Source organism: Chenopodium album, chromosome 18, assembly GCF_948465745.1.
Source record: "Chenopodium album chromosome 18, dcCheAlbu1.1, whole genome shotgun sequence".
Taxonomy (NCBI): domain Eukaryota; kingdom Viridiplantae; phylum Streptophyta; class Magnoliopsida; order Caryophyllales; family Amaranthaceae; genus Chenopodium; species Chenopodium album.
In genome coordinates, this window is record NC_137851.1 from 1,053,921 (window position 1) to 1,072,798 (window position 18,878).

The 18,878-nt window shown below is 40.1% G+C and overlaps 1 protein-coding gene and 1 long non-coding RNA gene across 4 annotated transcripts in view; both read right to left on the reverse strand.

Annotated features, from left to right (window-relative positions):
* Nucleotides 1-66: 66 nt before the first annotated feature.
* Nucleotides 67-4,566, reverse strand: LOC145591105 (protein FAR-RED IMPAIRED RESPONSE 1-like). Of its 3 annotated transcripts, none has more exons than XM_081647506.1 (4): nucleotides 4,402-4,566; nucleotides 1,583-2,939; nucleotides 616-913; nucleotides 67-532 (listed from the first exon to the last, which is right to left on the reverse strand). In XM_081647506.1, exons 2-4 carry the CDS (start codon nucleotides 2,935-2,937, stop codon nucleotides 497-499), a joined length of 1,689 nt encoding a protein of 562 aa, XP_081503632.1. In that variant the 5' UTR covers nucleotides 2,938-2,939; nucleotides 4,402-4,566; the 3' UTR covers nucleotides 67-496. The 3 variants fall into 3 exon arrangements, with proteins under 3 accessions (XP_081503632.1, XP_081503630.1, XP_081503633.1); XM_081647507.1 differs by having other exon boundaries at nucleotides 69-532; nucleotides 1,583-2,912; XM_081647504.1 differs by lacking the exon at nucleotides 4,402-4,566 and having other exon boundaries at nucleotides 1,583-3,074.
* A 1,376-nt stretch (nucleotides 4,567-5,942) lies between these two features.
* LOC145591107 (uncharacterized) overlaps nucleotides 5,943-18,878 on the reverse strand; it is a 30,539-nt gene continuing 17,603 nt past the window's right edge. The window contains exons 3-4 of the long non-coding RNA XR_014102245.1: nucleotides 13,998-14,097; nucleotides 5,943-6,068 (exon numbers count right to left, since the gene is read on the reverse strand). This is a non-coding gene — a long non-coding RNA (uncharacterized LOC145591107). The remainder of the gene's footprint in view (nucleotides 6,069-13,997; nucleotides 14,098-18,878) is intronic.

Consider the following 18,878-nt stretch of genomic DNA (forward strand, 5'->3'; position numbering starts at 1 on the left):
ATTTAGTAGCTATAATTGTTGTGATTATCAACTCAGTTAACCGACTCTGCTCTATACTATGACAGTGTTTTACTTGTTTATTTTTTTCTTTTGTGTCATTAGTTTTTTTTTTATTTTATTTAATTTTATTTTTTAAATTTTCCATTTAAGTTACTGACAAAAATCAAGCACAACAAAAACTCTTTCATGACTAGGACTTAACTTTGTCATTTCATATATGTTACAAGCAAGGGTTCCTAGTTTCCCATAAGATAGCAGTCCTATTAGACTCAAGCACCAATATAAATATCGAGAAGTGGTCAGTGCTCGGTTTACAAAAACAGAAACTGCAGATTACAGCTACATAATATTCTGCTAATATTAACATTACCAGATCGTTTTCCAAAAGCTAACAGTCCAATTCAATTACAGCCATACATTAACAATAATCTTTTCGCTGCTCGTTTTACCACAAAACCATCAGTACACTGCATAATAAATAGAACAGAATTCCCCATTAGCCCAGCAACTCATCAAGCCGTTTCTGCTTAACCTGGACAATAGATTTATCTAGAATTAGAGAAGTATTATCCAATGATCATTGTTATGTAACAAATATTTGCACTTGTATGGTACCTTTCCTTTTGATGCATTTTGTCCCTTAGCTTCATTCTGTCCCTTTGCTTTGGTCTGACCCTTAGCTGCATTCTGTCTCTTCGCTTTGGTCTGACTCTTAACTACATTCATACCAGCCCAAAAGAACTCCTTCATGTAAGCCGGCACCCACATAAAGCTCTCTTTGTGGAGGCTTTGAAGCCATTCATTGTTCTCTAACTTATACTCAAATATAAGTTCTGCCCATCGATCATGGAACTCGTCGGGGGTAAAACTTTCATACACCACCTCTTTCAAAGGGTTAACAAATTCTTGGTAACTAAAGAACATAACATTAAGAAACAGAATAAGGCCAACATATCTACCATTCAAGGCACACACAACCACTTTAAAACAATAAAAGAAACGAGTGCATCAATTAATGGCTATATCAGGAAAACACATCAGTGGTGGAGTGGGGGTCAAATGTAAAACAGGAAATAAAAATAAAAATAGAATACAATTACAAATTTCAGGGAATAAAAAACAGAACTAAAAAAATAACCAGAAAATATAAAACAGAAAATACAGATAAGGAAACACATATCAGGGAGGTGGTGGGGTGGGGGTTCAGCTGTGCTTAATCAATAACACATAAGAGGTAGGGTTGGGGGGATCAACTGTAATTTAGCAGGAAATAAATTACCAGGAAAAATATCCAGGAACAAATCAGGAAAAGGGAATTAAAAACAGAAAATAAATATCCAAAAAAAAAAAACGAAAAAAAAAACATAGAAAACAAATCAAGCTATACAATGCAGGAAATGCAAATCAAGAGAGTTGGGGTGGGGGGGTCAACTATACTGAAGCAAGAACACAACATGTCAACTATAACAACGAATATAAACAAATATGTGAATTGGCAATCAAGGCAGAACATTCAAGCAAAATACACATGCATAATACACAATAAATCTATATTATTACATAAGGTTAATAAAAATCTTACCGTGAACATTTGCCAAGTTTGTCAGGAATCTTGCTCATAATATGCCATATGCACCAACGATGAATAGTGTTTGGCATGACTTTTGCTAGGGGCCTCCTCATGGCTGCTGCTTGGTCAGTCAAAATGGATCGAGGAGCCCGGTTGTTCATGCATGCTACCCACTGTCGGAATACCCATTCAAAAGTATCACAATCTTCATGTGAAATAAGTGCACACCCCAACAATAACGTTTGCCCATGATGGTTCACACCGACGAAGTTGGCAAAAGGGAACTCGTACTCATTCGTAAGGTAGGTTGTGTCGAAACAAACAACATCACCGAAGTCTTCATAGGCTACTCTATTTCTAGCATCCACCCACAACACATCCTTTAACCTCCCTTCCTCATCCAAACGTTGTGCATGGAAAAAATTTTGGTTATCGGATTGCATTTTTCCAAAAAACTCCATCATTGCCACAGCATCACCGCCAACCATCTTCAACCACCTAGCCTTGTAGACCTCATGTTGTAAATCTTTCACAGTGAACGGCATGTTCTCAACTCCGTTTCGCTCGGTTGCCATGCACCCATGTATTTGAGAAATCGGTACACCTTGCTCATAGTAATCCATCAAGCGCTTCTTCACTTTTGAGGTGATGTGCTTCCTACGATAGTCTTTGACAAGCTTTGCTTGAGCCGGATCTACCAAGTGATTATGCTCTAAGTGAACGGTCTTCAATTCCCAAGCACCATTTTCATTAATACTAGCATAAATTCGGGCCAAACATTCACACTTTTTAGAAGTCCTCTTCGCACGACTCAACTCATCCTCACATACGACACCTTCCACTAATCCACCTGTACCTCCAACTCCCATTGCCTTTGCCCTCTTCTTAGCTTCCCTCATAGCCCTCATGTCGGGTCTTCCCCAACACTCACACTTCCACGTGGTAGCAATTCTCTTAGTCTTGTCCTTCTTACAATTTACACCCTGCACCCTTGTCACCCCAAACCCCTTTTGCTCAGCATACTCCTTATAGTAGGCTTCAATTTCTTCCCAAGACCGAAATACCATACCAACCTTAGGCTCTTCAACAGTGAGTACAGTCATTTGGTTGCTACCAACAACCGTGTGTGTCGTGTGAATTGTTTTCATGGGGGATAAGTACATAACAGAAACTGGTTCACCACCTTGCCCAGTGACATTATTATCAATGTCAACACTATCTTCATCTATATCTTCACCCTCCACCACATCTTCAACATCCACGTCGATACAACTCCTAAACTTAACCTCGCTGCCACGATCAACAACACCACCCTCACTTCCCCTTGTAACCGGTTCCATTTCTGTGTCAAAAAAACCATTCCCCATTTCTGGTTCACATTTTGACAGAGTATATATAATTGCCCTTAACAACCTTATAATATTGCAACAGGTTCAATTGAAAGAATGCCACAGAACAGAAACAAGCAGGTTATCCAAAAAGAAAACTACAACTTCAACAATAGCAAATACAAAAGTGAAGAAAAATCTGCTTGTTTGTTGCCCTTAACAACCTTATAATATTTTTCCTTAAGACATAAACTACAACGACTTGCAATGAAACTCATCTCAGATTTGCGCAACTATTTGTCTATATGCATCATACTATCTCGACGGCATACTTAGACTTCATATTAATATTCTTCTTTCTTTTGGTCACAAAGAGCTCAGAATCACAATAATTTTCTACCCCTGAAATACCCTTGTCCTTACTTCTTTATACTAACTAAAACAAGCTCCACTTTTAAGTTAATTTATCTCAATAATCTGCTCTTATGATTATACTCCTGTTAATATATTCTATCTCAACTACTGACCTACCTGAAATATTCCTCCTTTGAAGTCTTTATAACAATTGTTAAATTGAGATTGCCAAAGAAAACAATCAAACCCTTTAAGAGCAGGGAAGGTTTTTTTTTGGTTTTATTAATCTTTTTTTTTAATACCATAAAAAATTCTTGCCACTTCAGAAAATCAATACTGGTTAAGAGTTTCCCAATTGGTTATTATTTCCTTAAACCATAAGAATTCGACCAAAATTATTTTTATTCCAACATAGCTCAACATAATGACCAACAAACTATGATGTTCTTCAAAGTACCGGCTACACCACAAATGAAACATTGCTTTACTTCCAATTTGGTGAATGTAAGTTATGTAACAATAATGTTTAAATAGCAAGTTAGCCTTCCAAAACGAAAAATATTATAAGGTTGTTAAGGGCAACAAACTTCCAATAGCAAATACAAAACGAAAAATCTCACCAAAAAATAAAATAAAATAAAAATAAATTAGAACGAAAATTACAACTGAAACAACAACAAACTTAACATGTTGGCTGAATTCAGATTATAAGTGCTGCATACACTCAGATCAATTCAATTTTGAGCAACAAAATTTTCACAGTCTTCTCCTCATTCGAAACCAAATTCAATTGTCAGCAAAATATAATCTTCAACAACTCAACTCATACTCCAATTCAGCAAAATCCAATCTTCGACAACTCAATCTCCATTTCAGCAAATCAATTTTCACACTCATAAACAATTCATTTTTCCCCGATCAAACCCACAATTTGATAGCAGCAATTACTTTCCCAATTTTACATACAAAACCAAAGTTTAAACAATAACATAACACAATTAAACATCGCAATGAACCAAAATTTAGAGTTGAATTACACAAATTTGCTGCATTTCGCAACTCGCAACAATAATAACACACAAACAACAAACCCTAGATAAGATATACTGCGCAATTCAAAAATCAAAAACATTAAACAACTTAACTAACCTCCACATCCACGAACAGAGATTTAAATCTCCTCAAAGCCCTCAAAGCAGCAGCAAACCTAGAGCAGTAGAGCTGGATTCACCTTCGAGAATTTGATTACTGATATCTCGCCATTGATAGGAACCTTTTTTTTTTTTTTTTTTTTTTTTTTTGGAAGCAGGTGAATATATGAATAAACCTACGTGAAATGTTTTAACGACAGGAAAAACAGAAAACGTTTGTCAACTAAGCAACACTTGCCAGGTAAGAGTGTCCCTACGCAGAGCCAGTCAGCATCCCAGTAGAGTCAAAAGTTGGAAAAAAATTCGATATTGCCATTAGAGAAACAAAGTTTGTTTCTCATGAAGAGTAATGGGGGCCTCCTCGCTAAAAATTAAAGACTCGAATTGAAATCCAACTTAGTTAGCATTAACTGACAGCACAAAACATGCTAAAAATTAAAGACTTCTCACTTTCACTTGAGAAAAGCTACTATAACTAATATGTAAGTAGATTTTTGCTTTGCTGTAGACAACAACAGTTTAAGTGTATACACGGTTGAAAACGACTAAGGTAAAGTTTTAGAAAGGATCAAATCTCTATGTGATTCACTTTGAATTTACAACTCCAAAATGATATAATTTCTCATGCTGCTTGCAACAAAAATATCAGAGCACTGAAAGTTATAAAGAGTATGCAAGCAAACATACCTCATCACCATCCCTGACACCATAATTCCTGATATACTCGCCATCAATTAGTAGCTTCTGACCACGATAAGATAAGCAAAATTGCGTCCATACATGTCTCCTATCAACAGAAATAGGTAAAACAGAAGGGGTTAGTCAGAGAAAGTTGGAAAAAAAAAAATGAAAATAAAGCTGTATGTGTTGAATCCCATTCCCTCTCTTTTCTCTAGTACTAGTAGATAAAATAAAGTCAGTTTACAAAGGCCTCCTCTACTTTTGATATTTCCTCTTCTCTGTTCTCTGTTCTGCATGACAGAACACCCTAATCATTCAGTTTCCTTGATCTAGAGTGCAATAAAGAGAACCTTAGAATTAAGGAGAAGTGAGAGACCAGTCTATATTATTTGCTTGCCACAACGCCAGTGCAATTACCATTGAATGGGTCTACTAATCAAGAAGCACTAAGAGTTTCATACATAGTCTTCAGACAAAATATATTGTAGATTCTTGAAAAAAAATCAATGAATCTGTGTACTTTAAGGCAGTGATTACTTTTCAGCAAGTATAAAAACCGTCATAAAAATGATTTATTCTTCATCCTGTGATGACCAACAACAGTGTAATCAGAAGGAGCAAAGTAGTTCATGATCTTTTCTTTAAGTTGACCGGATCTAAAGAGCAGCATGTTTCAGAAATCTGTCGCTAGAGGCAGCATTATACAGTATACACCAGCAAGACAAACAAGCCACTGCCTTAGAAATGACCGCCTAGATAATAGAACCACTACCTAAACGCCCTAAAGTATTCATTTGCCACCTTTCAGACCACTTAACTCCATATAGGTGTAACATTATATTGCAGCCATGGGATAAAGCAAAAAGGATGGAAAGAGCAATAGATGAAGTCTTACGTTGTGCAAGGCTTGGAAGCTTCTATTCGTTTTCTTGATCTCTTCTTTATGAGGTTGTAAGCAATTGACACATGCCGAACAAAACGAAGCTGCAAAGATCAAGTAAGGTCAAGTCAGCACAAAGAAGAAGGATTAACCTGACCTCACAGGGTAAACTACTCAGACGTCAGGAAGACACATATAGCAAGAATTAAATTGAAGGAAAACTAGTATAATAACTTACCAAGAAAGGTTCAAACATCAAACAACCTCCAAGACAACATAAAAACACTCGACTCTATTGCTGAAGCATCAGTATCAATACGTTTAAACCTTCTACGAAGGACTAACAAGAAGAATTTACCAGCCATTAAGACCAACACAATACAGTTTCAGAAACAACTGCATGTAAAGAGAAACTTAAGAGAAGCCCATATGAGCCTCAGGAGTTTATGTCAATTAAACGAAATATAATAAATCCATTTCCATTTCTTAAATATCAATCAATCAAAGCCTTAATCCCATAAGTGGGGTCGGCTATATGAGCCAAAAGTGATTATTCCGTATAGTTCTCTTTAAATATGAAATTAAAAAAAAATTAGAAACCAACATATAGATAAATGAAAGATGACATATGTCAATTTACAAGAGATTATTCTCCGGATATAGAAAGCAACAAAACATCTTCAACAACACCTTATCATAGAAAGTGCTCAAAATTGCAAAAGCAGCTTTCTGTATTTCAATGGGAATTTACAGGCATACAGGCACCACAATCAACATCACTCACAGCTAGAGTATTCAGTCATGGATTATTTTCAAGTTTGTGCGTAATGCATAACCAACAAAGAGTTTCAGATAGTAGTCCTCACCTATGCTAGTTAGGACCAATGAGGCAAGAATGTAGTGCAACCCAAGCTTAGAATAGAATTGAGAACTTATTCTCACCAAAAGGAAAGCTACAGTGACGTGCTCTAACAGTTATTTGGAATAGGATAACTAGCAGCGACAAAGATAATAAGTAATTAGGGAACATCCTTATCATCACAACCAAACTAAAAGCTGGTCTACAAGCAATCAACTACCATAAATTAATTGGCTCATAGGTGTTATCTCCTTGCTATACATTACACTTACACCATGTTTGGGTGGAGAGAAATGGAGTAAAAGGAAGAGAAGAGAAAAGAAGGGAAAGGATGCATCATCCTTTGTTTGGATACCTAATGCAAGGAGGGAACGGGAGATAATTGGAAGAATCCATTTTCCTTCCCCTTTCAATAAATCAAATCCCTCCATTGTTGGAGAGATTTGGAAGGATTTTAGAAGGTCACCTTCTCCCTCCCCTCACCTCCCTTTCTCTTCCCTCTTTTTCCTTCCCTTCCTTATTGTTATCCAACATAGTGTTAAAACAACTTAGCTAGCATTAAATGCCGGCACAAAACATGCTAAAAATTGTGAACTGCTATTTGACGCCCGCAAATTACTCAAAACGCCCGCAAAATTACAACGAAATTACCACTCTACCCTTGAACCACTCTACCCTAAACCATTATCTTCAACTCCCTTCAAACCAAAAAAACAAAAAACCACCACCACTTTCACCAACACCCAACCCCCTTACCACCACCACCACAAGCACCCAAAAACACCACCGGAGAACCGCCAAGATGCCGAGGACGAAGAACGTCGGACGGTCGAGGGAGGAAGACGGCGTGCCGGAGGAGCAGGTTCGGTTTTTTTTTTAACGCTTGACCGAATCGCCCAAAATAGGCGGTTTAACCATGGTCAAATCGCTCAAAATATCCGGTTTGACCATGGTCAAACCGCCCAGTGAAAACGGTTGACCGTGGCCAAACCGGATTCCCTGGGCGGTTTGACCGTGGTCGAAACGGATTTCATGGGCGTTTTAACCATGGTCAAACCGCCCAGGAAATCCGGTTTGGCCACGGTCAACCGTTTTCACTGGGCGGTTTGACCATGGTCAAACCGGATATCTTGAGCGGTTTGAGCACTGGAATTTAAATTATTATTTTTTTTAATTTAAATTTATACTAATAATATATTTGTTTATTAATTGTTTAGATTAATTTTAATATTTGTTTAGTAAAAAAAAAATATTTATTTGAAGTTCACGTTTTATGTATAATTTAAAAAAATATTAATTATATATATTTGTTTAATTTAAGTTCACGTTTTATGTATAAGAAATTAAATAATATGTTCGTATATGTTTAGCTTTATTAATTATATGTTTAGGAAAAAAATGATATTGTATATGTTTGTTTTTTTATATGTGTAGCTTTATTAAATTTATGTTTAGAAATAAAATAATGTATTTGTGTATTTGAATTTTAAAATAATTAGGTGTATGTTTAGATAATCAACTAATATAGTTTTATATTTTACGTTGAGTTTAATTAATATATTTGGTAAATTTTAGTTTATATATTAATAGCATTATATTTAGGAAATTAGATAAAAAAAAGTAATTGCATTTATATTTCTATATATATTAAATTTATTGAATCGTATACCAATTACATTTATTAATTAAATAACAGCCACGAAACATGAGGAGGTTAAACATCGAGTTCACACATGTCGAAGGATCAGGTCCTCGACATACACGATCTCGAGGTGTTGATGCTTCTGTTAGGAGGGAGAGGGCAGCTTCTCGAGCGGCGGATGATGACATGTACGATTATGATCCTGATCATGACTACATGGAGGATGCCTCGACTTCCGCAGGAGGCGAGCACGAGGAGGCGCCATCAGGGGTTTTCGTCATGCAAGGTAGAGGAGGGAGGTTTGTGGCTTCTAGTAGTGCGAGTACGAGCACTGGCCGTACTCGTAGGTCTCGTGCTGCTCGAGACGCGGATACTACTTGGCTTGTTCAGGAGGCGATGCCGGGGGGTCCAGTTGATGGGAGTCTTATTCCCAGCTACGCGGCTCATATTGCGTCACGTATTTGGGTCGGACAGGATCGTGAGCCGTTGAGGTGCCACAGTAGGATTCAGTGGTGCAAGTCGCTGCAGGAGTGGGAGACAGAGTTGAGTGCTGATTTACGTGAGCGCGTTAGTGTCACTGGACTACGACACTTGCCGTCTATCATGCATTCCCACATTGATTGGCCTCTGATCTCTGCGTTCGTTGAACGGTGGCAGCCGGATACGAACACTTTTCACCTCCCTTTTGGTGAGATGACCATCATGCTACACGACGTCGCTTACATTCTTGGGATCCCCGTTGACGGGGACTTGGTGGACATGGTCAGCGACAGTGCGTCTCTCCAAGCTGATTTTCAGGAGTTGCTGGGGTTGAGTAGGGATGAGCTGTTGGTGAAACCAAGAGCAGTTTGGGAAAACGGTGCTGTTGCGGTGACTACCATTTATGAGCGGTGCAAGTTGTTGGATCGGGTTCCCGACGTTCAGTTCATGGCTTTCTTTGTTACACTCTTCGGTAGCACCTTATTCGTTGACAAGAGTGGTAACCGCCTTCTTCCCTCCTGCATTTTGGAGTTGAAGAAGTCTACTGATGATCTTGATCGTTACTCTTGGGGGTCAGCTGCACTTGCTTTCCTTTATCGTCAGTTGGGTATCGCCTCCTGTGTTGAGTGTAAGGCCATTGGTGGTTGTCTCACGCTTCTCCAGGCATGGATATATGAGTACTTCCCATCCTTTCGGCCATGTCAGGGAGCTTTGGTGGTACAGCCTGGTGAGGCTCGTGCCTCGATGTGGGATACTAGAGCACAGTCCAGGGATGAGCACCGACTCGCATCATTTTGGGCCCGACTTGATCAGATGACTGATGCTGAGGTATGGTTATTGTTTAATTAAATGTGTAATATTGTTTAACGTGTTGTCATGTAACGTAACATTCTTATTGTTATTGCATATGCAGGTTAACTGGTGGCCCTACTCTCTCACCCCTGCGCAGGACGTCCCGAGGACCACTTACATGGGCTGTATACAGTGTCGGGACATCGTCGAGCCGTATAACCCAGACACGGGCGGTGAGGTCACCCCAACAGTGGTTGAGGCCCAGGAGCTTATTGCGGCGTGGGATGCAATGATGAGAATGTAATAGAATTTAATGTAATTTTTAATTATAACTAAAATTGTAATTAAAAACTAATTAAAACTGGAATTTAAATTGCGTTTTTAATTACAAGTAGAATTTCTATTAATATTATGCCATGTTGCTATCCTACTTGCATATCGTTGGTCCCAATCTTGGACGCTAAATTCACGAACGTCATACCAAAATCCGGCTATTGGGGGAACAGGGAAATTAGGAGACATTTGCAACCGCACGTAGTGATAGTTCCCCACCGTTAGTAGTGCAAGCTCCCTACTCGGGCCCGTGGAAGTGGACGGGGCACTCCACGGTAACACAGTGATGCATGGATACACACCTACACCATCAATGCCTGTACCGAATAGCATAATGACAGCGTTGAACAGATTTGCGATCGGGAACAAGTCTTGAAACACTGCCATCCAATGGTCGCCTGTGCACCTACCACCAGTCCACGTGATACGACGAACCTCATTTTCCAATTGATCACCGTAAATGTGAGAGTAGACGTTAGGATGCCTGGTTATCTCATTCGCAATCACAGTCCTGGCCAATATCCATTCCTCCTGGTTACCCCAAAAGAATTCTGCAACACAACGAAATCCGCAGTTGCCATCACCGATAGGGTCTACCCATCCTTCCAAATACGGCAACATGACATTTGGAAACCAATCGACGTACAAAAACTCGTCGATGTTCATCTGATTACCTGTAAATACATCATCAACGCATTAATTACATATTCGCCATTCATTACGTAACGTACAAAAATATTAATAATAATAACAATTTATACCAGGTGGCGTCCTCATGTTTACAGATTCATTTGATATTCCACGACCGAAGCTGGATGTAGAACGACCCCTGCTTCTACCACGACTTCGCCCACGAGCACGACCACGACTACGACTGCTCGGAATGTGCTCGAACCCACTTGCATCCCGTCTAGTAGACGAGGACCACTGCTGGCCTTGTGGTCGACCCCTGGTTGTCTCGTTTATCTCAGGTTCTTTGTAATCTCCTTCTTCAGGGTGAAGCTCCGTAAACAACACTCGGTTCACACTCCGCACAAAACCGGGGTCGCGTTGTAGAACCTCATCAACTAGGGATCTAAATTGTGCAGTGTCCTGTTCCGACTCATCAGCAAAAGTATGAATGCCTACACCATCCCCAATGACGAGAGTCTTCCAAAAAGGATGGACCTGATCCAAATATAAACCCGTGCCACCCTGAATCGAGGTATATATGGTACAAGCACATGGTAGGCCGTGTGTCATCAACAACGCACAACCACATCGCTCGTACACATCATCAGATAACTCTCTCATCCTGGTCACCTCATGCTTCAGAATTTTGAGACCGTGGAAGGACATATGGCCACTGAGATTGTGCAACGGCATGCCCCTATACTCCACTCCAATTCGTCGTCTGGAGTCCTCCAAATGATGACGAATTCCAATAAGCAGACCCTCTGTGGCGCGGTGCACACGACTGAATATTGAATCCAACGACCCTCTGGAACTACCGAGCCATTGTTTAAGCACAGAATGTTGGCTCTCCACCCTACACGTGTTCACGTTGCCAAAGTGCAACACCTGATTCGTCCATGCCAAGATAAACTTCTCCTTGTGTACAAGCCAAGTTTTTTCCACATAATCCACAACGGTACGCCATGATCTTCCCCAAGTATCCCTCATTTGACGCAACTCAAATTCATACTCAGCCTCAGTTGTTGCATTCATGAGTTTTGACCACCTCCCATTTCTAAATCTCTCAACTAACACCATATCTTTCTTACACAAATGATATACCTTGGCCAACACATCTTTGTTGATATGCCATCTACATAACAAGTGAGCTGTGTCTGGGAATACCTCTTTCACCGCCTTCAACAGTCCCAACTCTCGATCAGTTAGAATCGCAGTAGGAGTCACTTCAAAACCCATATACAGCTTCAATTTCTCCAACACCCACTTGTAACTCTCATAAGACTCTGTCTTCATTAAAGCATACCCGATCAAAAAGTTTTGGTTTGTCGGTGTGACCCCAACAATCTCGAAGAACGCCATGTTGTACCTGTTTGTCTTGTATGTGGAATCCATCCCTATGACATGTGGATAAGTCCGCAACATATTCGCCATCTCTGGATGTGCCATAAAGGCATGGGTGACAACACGTGTGTCGGGGTCAGCAGCTACCCAACTAACGTACTTGTGCTCGTTGGCCAAGTGAAGAAACTGGTTTACGACATCTCTCCCTTCACTATCATCAACCCTTAAACGACTTCTGAAATTATAGATGTGCCTCATGTTAGGGTTCTCATTGGGATACGCATCTTTCACAGCTGCCATTATGTTACCAGGTTTTGCACATGCTGAACTCATTTGTCGAACCAATTGCTTCGCAGCCGGACTTAAACCACTCACTTGTCTATGACCCTCTCGATAAACCATCATAGGGTGGTTGTGCATGCCATGCAAACCAGATACAGGAATTATTTGCCACCCAAGATCATCTACCACACATGTGATCTTGATCCGAAAAGGACATTTGATACCCTTTCTTTTTGTGTTTTTTCGTACAACATTCTCCATATCCCTGTCTTCGGCTGTATTTCTATGGGCACGATCGCACTTCAGATACTTGACTGGCCGACCATCTCGTTGTGTCTTATACGAAGACTTTGTAAGGAAAAAGCCGCAACCAATAGAGATGTTTTGAGCCCATTCAAAGGCCTCTTCAAAAGTTGGGAACATCGTTGACGTTATAAAGACTGCACTGTAGTCAACTCCATCACCCCCATAATCCGGCAATGACGCCTAAACAAAGAAATAACATGAAATTTAGCATAATAACCATGATAATAATGGAAATAAAAAACATAATAATCACAACAATGATCACAACTTAATTCTACTTATCATAAAAATAACAATAATAGTAGTAGAAATAATAACAATAATAATAGAAATAATAATAATAAAAATATTAGAAATAATAATAATAATAGTAATAATAATAATAATAGAAATAATAATAATAGAAATAATAATAATAATAATAATAATAGTAATTAAAGCAAAGATTTTTTTAAAAAAAAAATACAAAACCGCCCTAGAAAACCGGTTTGACCATGGTCAAAACGCCCAGGAAAAGCGGTTTGACCATGGTCAAAACGCCCAGAAAAAGCGGTTTGACCATGGTCAAACCGCCTAGAAAACCCGTTTTGACCACGGTAAACCGGTTGTCCTAGGCGGTTTGACCATGGTCAAACCGCTTTTCCTGGGCGTTTTGACCATGGTCAAACCGGTTTTTTCGGGCGGTTTTGTACATTTTCGGCGAGAAAAATTAAAAATTTACCTCACCAAGTGGGTCCGGCGGGGTGGACACCCTGCTTTCCGCCTCCGACATGTAACCGGGTGGCGATAGTGGTGGTGCTGGTGGTGGTGGTGGTGGTGGTGGTGGTGCTGGTGATAGTGGTGGTAGTGGTGTTGGGTGTTGGTGGTACTGGCGGTGGTGTTGATGCTGGTAACCGTGGCGGTGTTCGGTGGTGGTAGAGTTTACTTTAGCTCGGTTTTGAGAGTTAGAGTTATGAAAGGGATGGAAGATAACAAATAGAGTTGAAGAGGGTAAGAAATAGAGTCAAGGGTAATATCGTAATTATTTTGTAATTTTGCGGGCGTTTTGAGTAATTTGTGGGCGTTAAATAACAACCCCCTAAAAATTTAAGACTTCTCACTTTTACTTGAGAAAAGCTAATATAACCAATAAGTAAGTAGATTTTTGCTTTGCTGTAGACAACAACGGATTAAGTGTATACACGGTTGAAACAACCACGGTAAAGTTTTAGAAAGGATCAAGTCTCTAAGTGATTCACTTTCATTTACTATACCAAAATGACATAATATAAGCAAATAATGTCAGAGCACTGAAAGTTTTAAAGAGTATGTAAGCAAAAATACCTCATCACCATCCCTGACACCATAATTCCTGATATACTCGCCGTCAATTAGTAGCTTCTAACCACGATAAGATAAGCAAAATTGCGTCCATACATGTCTCCTATCAACAGAAATAGGGGCGCGCCCCAGTTTCTCTCTTTGAGAAACATTTGCGTTTCTCTAGTGGCAAAGTGGTAATAAAATCGCATAGGGATTTGTAAAGAATTGATTTTTAACTCTGAAGAATTGGTGATAGTGCTTTCCACCGAAGCAGATCACGTGGCACATAGGAGACGGAGATAGAGGGTGAACTTGACGACGTTATTCGACAATTGTCCATTTTATCATTAATCCCATCAGTAACTCCAAAGTAAATACATGGTAAAAGTTGAAGTAACTGCGTACAGAAGTAACCACGCCACGCAGTAGAATTTTCAAAACCCTTTGTTGACGCGTCACCGGAGCTTATCTTCATTGTTGTAATCTAATCCGATCAAAGTGGTGTTTGTGTTGTAGATCGAGCGAGCAGGTGTTGTGGTGCACTTTCCAGATCTGAGGTAGTGCCGTATGTAGATCGGGCGAGCAGGAGGTCTGGGCTTGATTGTAGATCTGAGGTGCTTGATTATAGATCTGGAGGTGGAGAATTGCAGCAATGGAAGGTTAGTCTGGATAGTTCTCGGTTTTTCCATATATGAAATCATATAGTGTTTGTTAATTAGGTTATTAGGTTATGATGTTGAATGTTGTTGACCGTATAATTGGTGAAATTTTGATTTATTAAAATATATTGTGTTCTAGTAATATAATGGTTTATGAATTAGTGTCACTGGGTTGTAATCGCAGGTGTTGATATTTTTTGTATGGTGATTTGACTGTCTTGTTTTATTTGTTGTTTATTTAAATGTTGGTTCTAATTGTGAATATGTGAATGTATGTTAGTAAATTAAGGATACTATGATTGTGTAATTTTACTATGCTTGATATTATTATTAATATTACCAGGTGAGTTTGGTGTGGAAACTGAAACTGATGTCCTTACTGAAAGGTGTATTGGTGTGGGGATTGATGATGTTGGTAGTGGAGTGAAATTGAAGGTCGGGTTAATGGAAGGGGAAGCACTTATTGAAGGGGAAGGGGACTTAGCAGGAGGTCTGGATGGAGCAGGGAATATGGATGGAGATGGTTTGGAGGAAATTTTTATTGAGGATAGTTTAGGTAACAGTTTAGGGGGCTTAACATCTGGAGATGTTATTGAGCTGGGTTCTGATTTGAATGGTGTATATCAGTCAGAGATTGGAGTAAGTTCAGACAGTGCTCGATATTTAACCCCTATGAAAACAATTCAGACGACTGAAACTGTAGTGGCAAGCAATCAAATAACGGTCCTCACTGTCATTGAGCCTCCTAGGGTTGGCATGGTTTTCAAAACTTGGCAAGATGTTGAAAGCTACTACAAGGATTATGCTGAGCAACAAGGGTTTGGAGTTTCAAGGGTTCAAGGAGTAAATTCAAAGAAAGACAAGACTAAGAGAATTGCTAGTACATGGAGGTGCGAGTGTTGGGGAAGACCCGACATGAGGGCTTTTAGGGAAGCGAAGAAGCGTGCAAAAGAAATGGAAATGACAGGACCAGGGGCAGTTGTTCTTTCTGATGTATGTGAGGATGATGAGACTGTGAAAGGAAAGAGGACTTCAAAAAAATGTCTATGCAAAGCAAAAGTATACGCCAGCCTGAATGATGAGGGTGATTGGGAATTGAAGACTGTTGAGTTAGAACACTCGGGCCATAATCCAACCCCGAGTAAGGCGAAGTTGGTGAAAGAATATCGCATGAAGCAAATGACATCTAATGTTAAGAGGAAGTTGCTGAAGTATTTTGATCAGGGAGTTTCTGTGTCTCAATTACATGGGTGTATGGGGACAGATGTAAATGGGATTGATAACTTGTCGTTAACTGTGAAAGATTTGCAGCATGAGGTGTATAAGGCGAAGCGGTTGAATATGGTTGGTGGGGATGCGGTGGCCATGATGGATTATTTTCAGAAAATGCAAAGTGGGAATCAGAATTTCTATTATGCTCAAAGGTTGGATGAGCACGGGCGTCTGAAGGATGTGCTATGGGTGGACGCGAGAAGCAGGGCGGCCTATGATGATTTTGGAGATGTCGTCTGTTTTGACGCCACGTACCTAACAAACGAGTATGAGTTGCCGTTTGTGAATTTCATTGGAGCTAATCATCATGGACAGTCCTTGCTGCTTGGCTGTGCGTTAGTTTCTCGTGAAGACTGTGACACGTTTACATGGATCTTCCAGCAGTGGCTAACATGTATGAATGGCCGAGCCCCATCAGCCATACTTACAGATCAGGCAGCTGCAATGCGAAGGCCGCTACGGGAAACCATGCCAAATACACGCCATCGGTGGTGTATTTGGCATATTCTCGGCAAGATTCCTGAAAAACTCGGCAAGTATGCTAGGTTAGTGTTTCTTTATTCATCATATTTAGTCCTTTGTGTTAATTATTTAGTCTATGAATTTCTGATTTAAATCTTGTAAGTTGATCTCCTTTTCTGGCTTAGTGAAGTGTTTATTTTTCATTTGTCAATTATATTTGAACAAGGAATAGAGTGAGTAGTTGAAAGTTTGGTGGTTTTTTGTGTGTGCTAAATATTGTCATTTGCAATGTACTATTTGTGTGCACAGGTACAATGATTTCAAAAATCCTTTGAAGGCGGTGGTGTATCAAAGCTTTACTCCCGAAGAGTTCCATAGCAATTGGGCAGACTTTATTGCTGAGTATGAGCTTCATGATGACCCCTGGCTGGAAAGCCTTCACAAAGAGAGCTACATGTGGGTCCCGGCCTACATGAAAGAATATTTTTGGGCGGGGATGAAGACCACCCAGCGGGTCGAGAGCATAAACAGGTTTTTCGATGGGTTTGTGAATAGGCACACCAAATTGCATGAGTTCCCACGTAAGTATAGCATGGCCTTGGCGAAGCGTGTTCGTGATGAGATCAGCGCTGGTAGCCGTTGCTCTAAGTATGTCAGGAGGTTGGTCAGTGGTTTTAAGCTTGAGAAGTTTTTCCAGAAGATATACATGGATAAGAAATTTCTAGAAATGCAGACTGAATGTGCACGGATGTCTTACTGTTATGTTAGAAAGGAAACCGTGATATCTGAAAATGTCACTGAATATGTTTTGGAGGATAGGATATGGATTGTGCCTCCTGGAAGCAGTAAAGAAGTGATAACTGACGGGCGGAGATTCTACACTGTAAAATTTTTTGGTGCCACAAAGGAGGTGATTTGTGACTGCCGGAAATTTGAAACACATGGCATTCTATGCAAGCATTGTATCAGAATATTATATCAAAATTTTGTATTTGAACCCCCAAAAAAGTACATTTTGGATCGCTGGCGGAAGGACATCCCCCGTAAGCACACCCGGGTGAAGGTGCCATATTACGATCCTTCTGATGATGCTGTGGGGAGTAGATTTAACAAGATGATGACCTGTTTTGAGCTGATTTGCGACTCTGCTGCAATGGTTGGTGATGAAGCTGTTGCTGGGGTCATGAACAGTCTATCTAAACTCAGATCCCAAGTAGATGAAGCCTCACGTAAGAAACGGGATCAAACTAAGGCCATCAGAACCTCACCAGGTCAAGCAGGAACCACATCGTCAGTCGGGATGCCTGATGCAGCCCAACACACTGATTCGGAGGGCAATCCGCTTGATACCCCATCAGGTGTAGCTGCTAATGCTAATGTGAAGGATCCCATAATAAAGAAGAAGCGGCCAGGTAGGCCAAGAGAATCTAGGCATAAAACGTTGGCCGAGTTAGGGTACAGAATACCAAAGGCAAAAGCGAAAAAGGGCAAGGTAGGTAATCGTTTGTTGCATATGTCTTATGTCTTCTGATAAACAGTATATGCAGTACTGAGTGGTTGGTTTTTACTTGATATATGCTGCAGGTTGTGTCACCCGATGAGCATCAAACTTCCCTTGCTGAACCCCCTACCCAAAGCAAGTGCAAGCGTAAGGGACAGACTTTGACAAAGGTGTATGTAGTTAAGGTGTTCATCTGTTTGTGTTTTATTAAGTTTTCACAACCTGCAGGCTAACCTTGTTTTACTAACTCTATTTTAACTAAAGGCTGGGAATAACAAGAAGCAGAAGAAGGGGAATAGCAGTACTCAACTGATGTCTAAAAAGAGGCCCAAGGCAAAGGGTAGCAGCCACAACGAGGCAAGTGGCAACACTACCCCTCTAGCTATAACACCCAAGAATTACACCAGGAAAAAGGCGAAGTCGACCATCCCTTCAGCTGTAAAACCCAAGGCCAACAACACAAAATCAAAGGGCAAGTCCACCATCCCTTCAGCTGCAAATCCCAAAGCTAACACAAAATCAATTGGCAAGTCCATCACCCCTTCACAACTACAATCCAAAGCCAACTGTAAGCGCAATTCCAAAACCAGTGATATAGCCAACACAGACAGGGTATGACTTTGGCCTCCTAATATTTGATTTTTCTTTTTATCTTATTTTTTTCTGTGGTTCCTTTACTTACATACTTTGTGAATTGTTGGGTTTTTGTAACAGGTTACCCCAGCAACTCAGACTTCATGTGTTCAAGTTCCAGGTGGAAAGGGAATACTACCTGTAACGTGCTAAACACTTCTTTCCTCTGTTTCTACTTTCATATTTTGTGTCACTTATCATTGGTTTCCATGTTTGTAGGCTAAGCGGAAACGTAAACCCAATGCCCTGCTTGACAGTGTTAATTGGGTATCTGACTTGTCAGCCACATTCTAGTGATTCAGCACAGACCATACAACTCTTGGTGTCAGCAACACAACTGGATTCGTACTACCTGGTGTACACATATATCAGGAG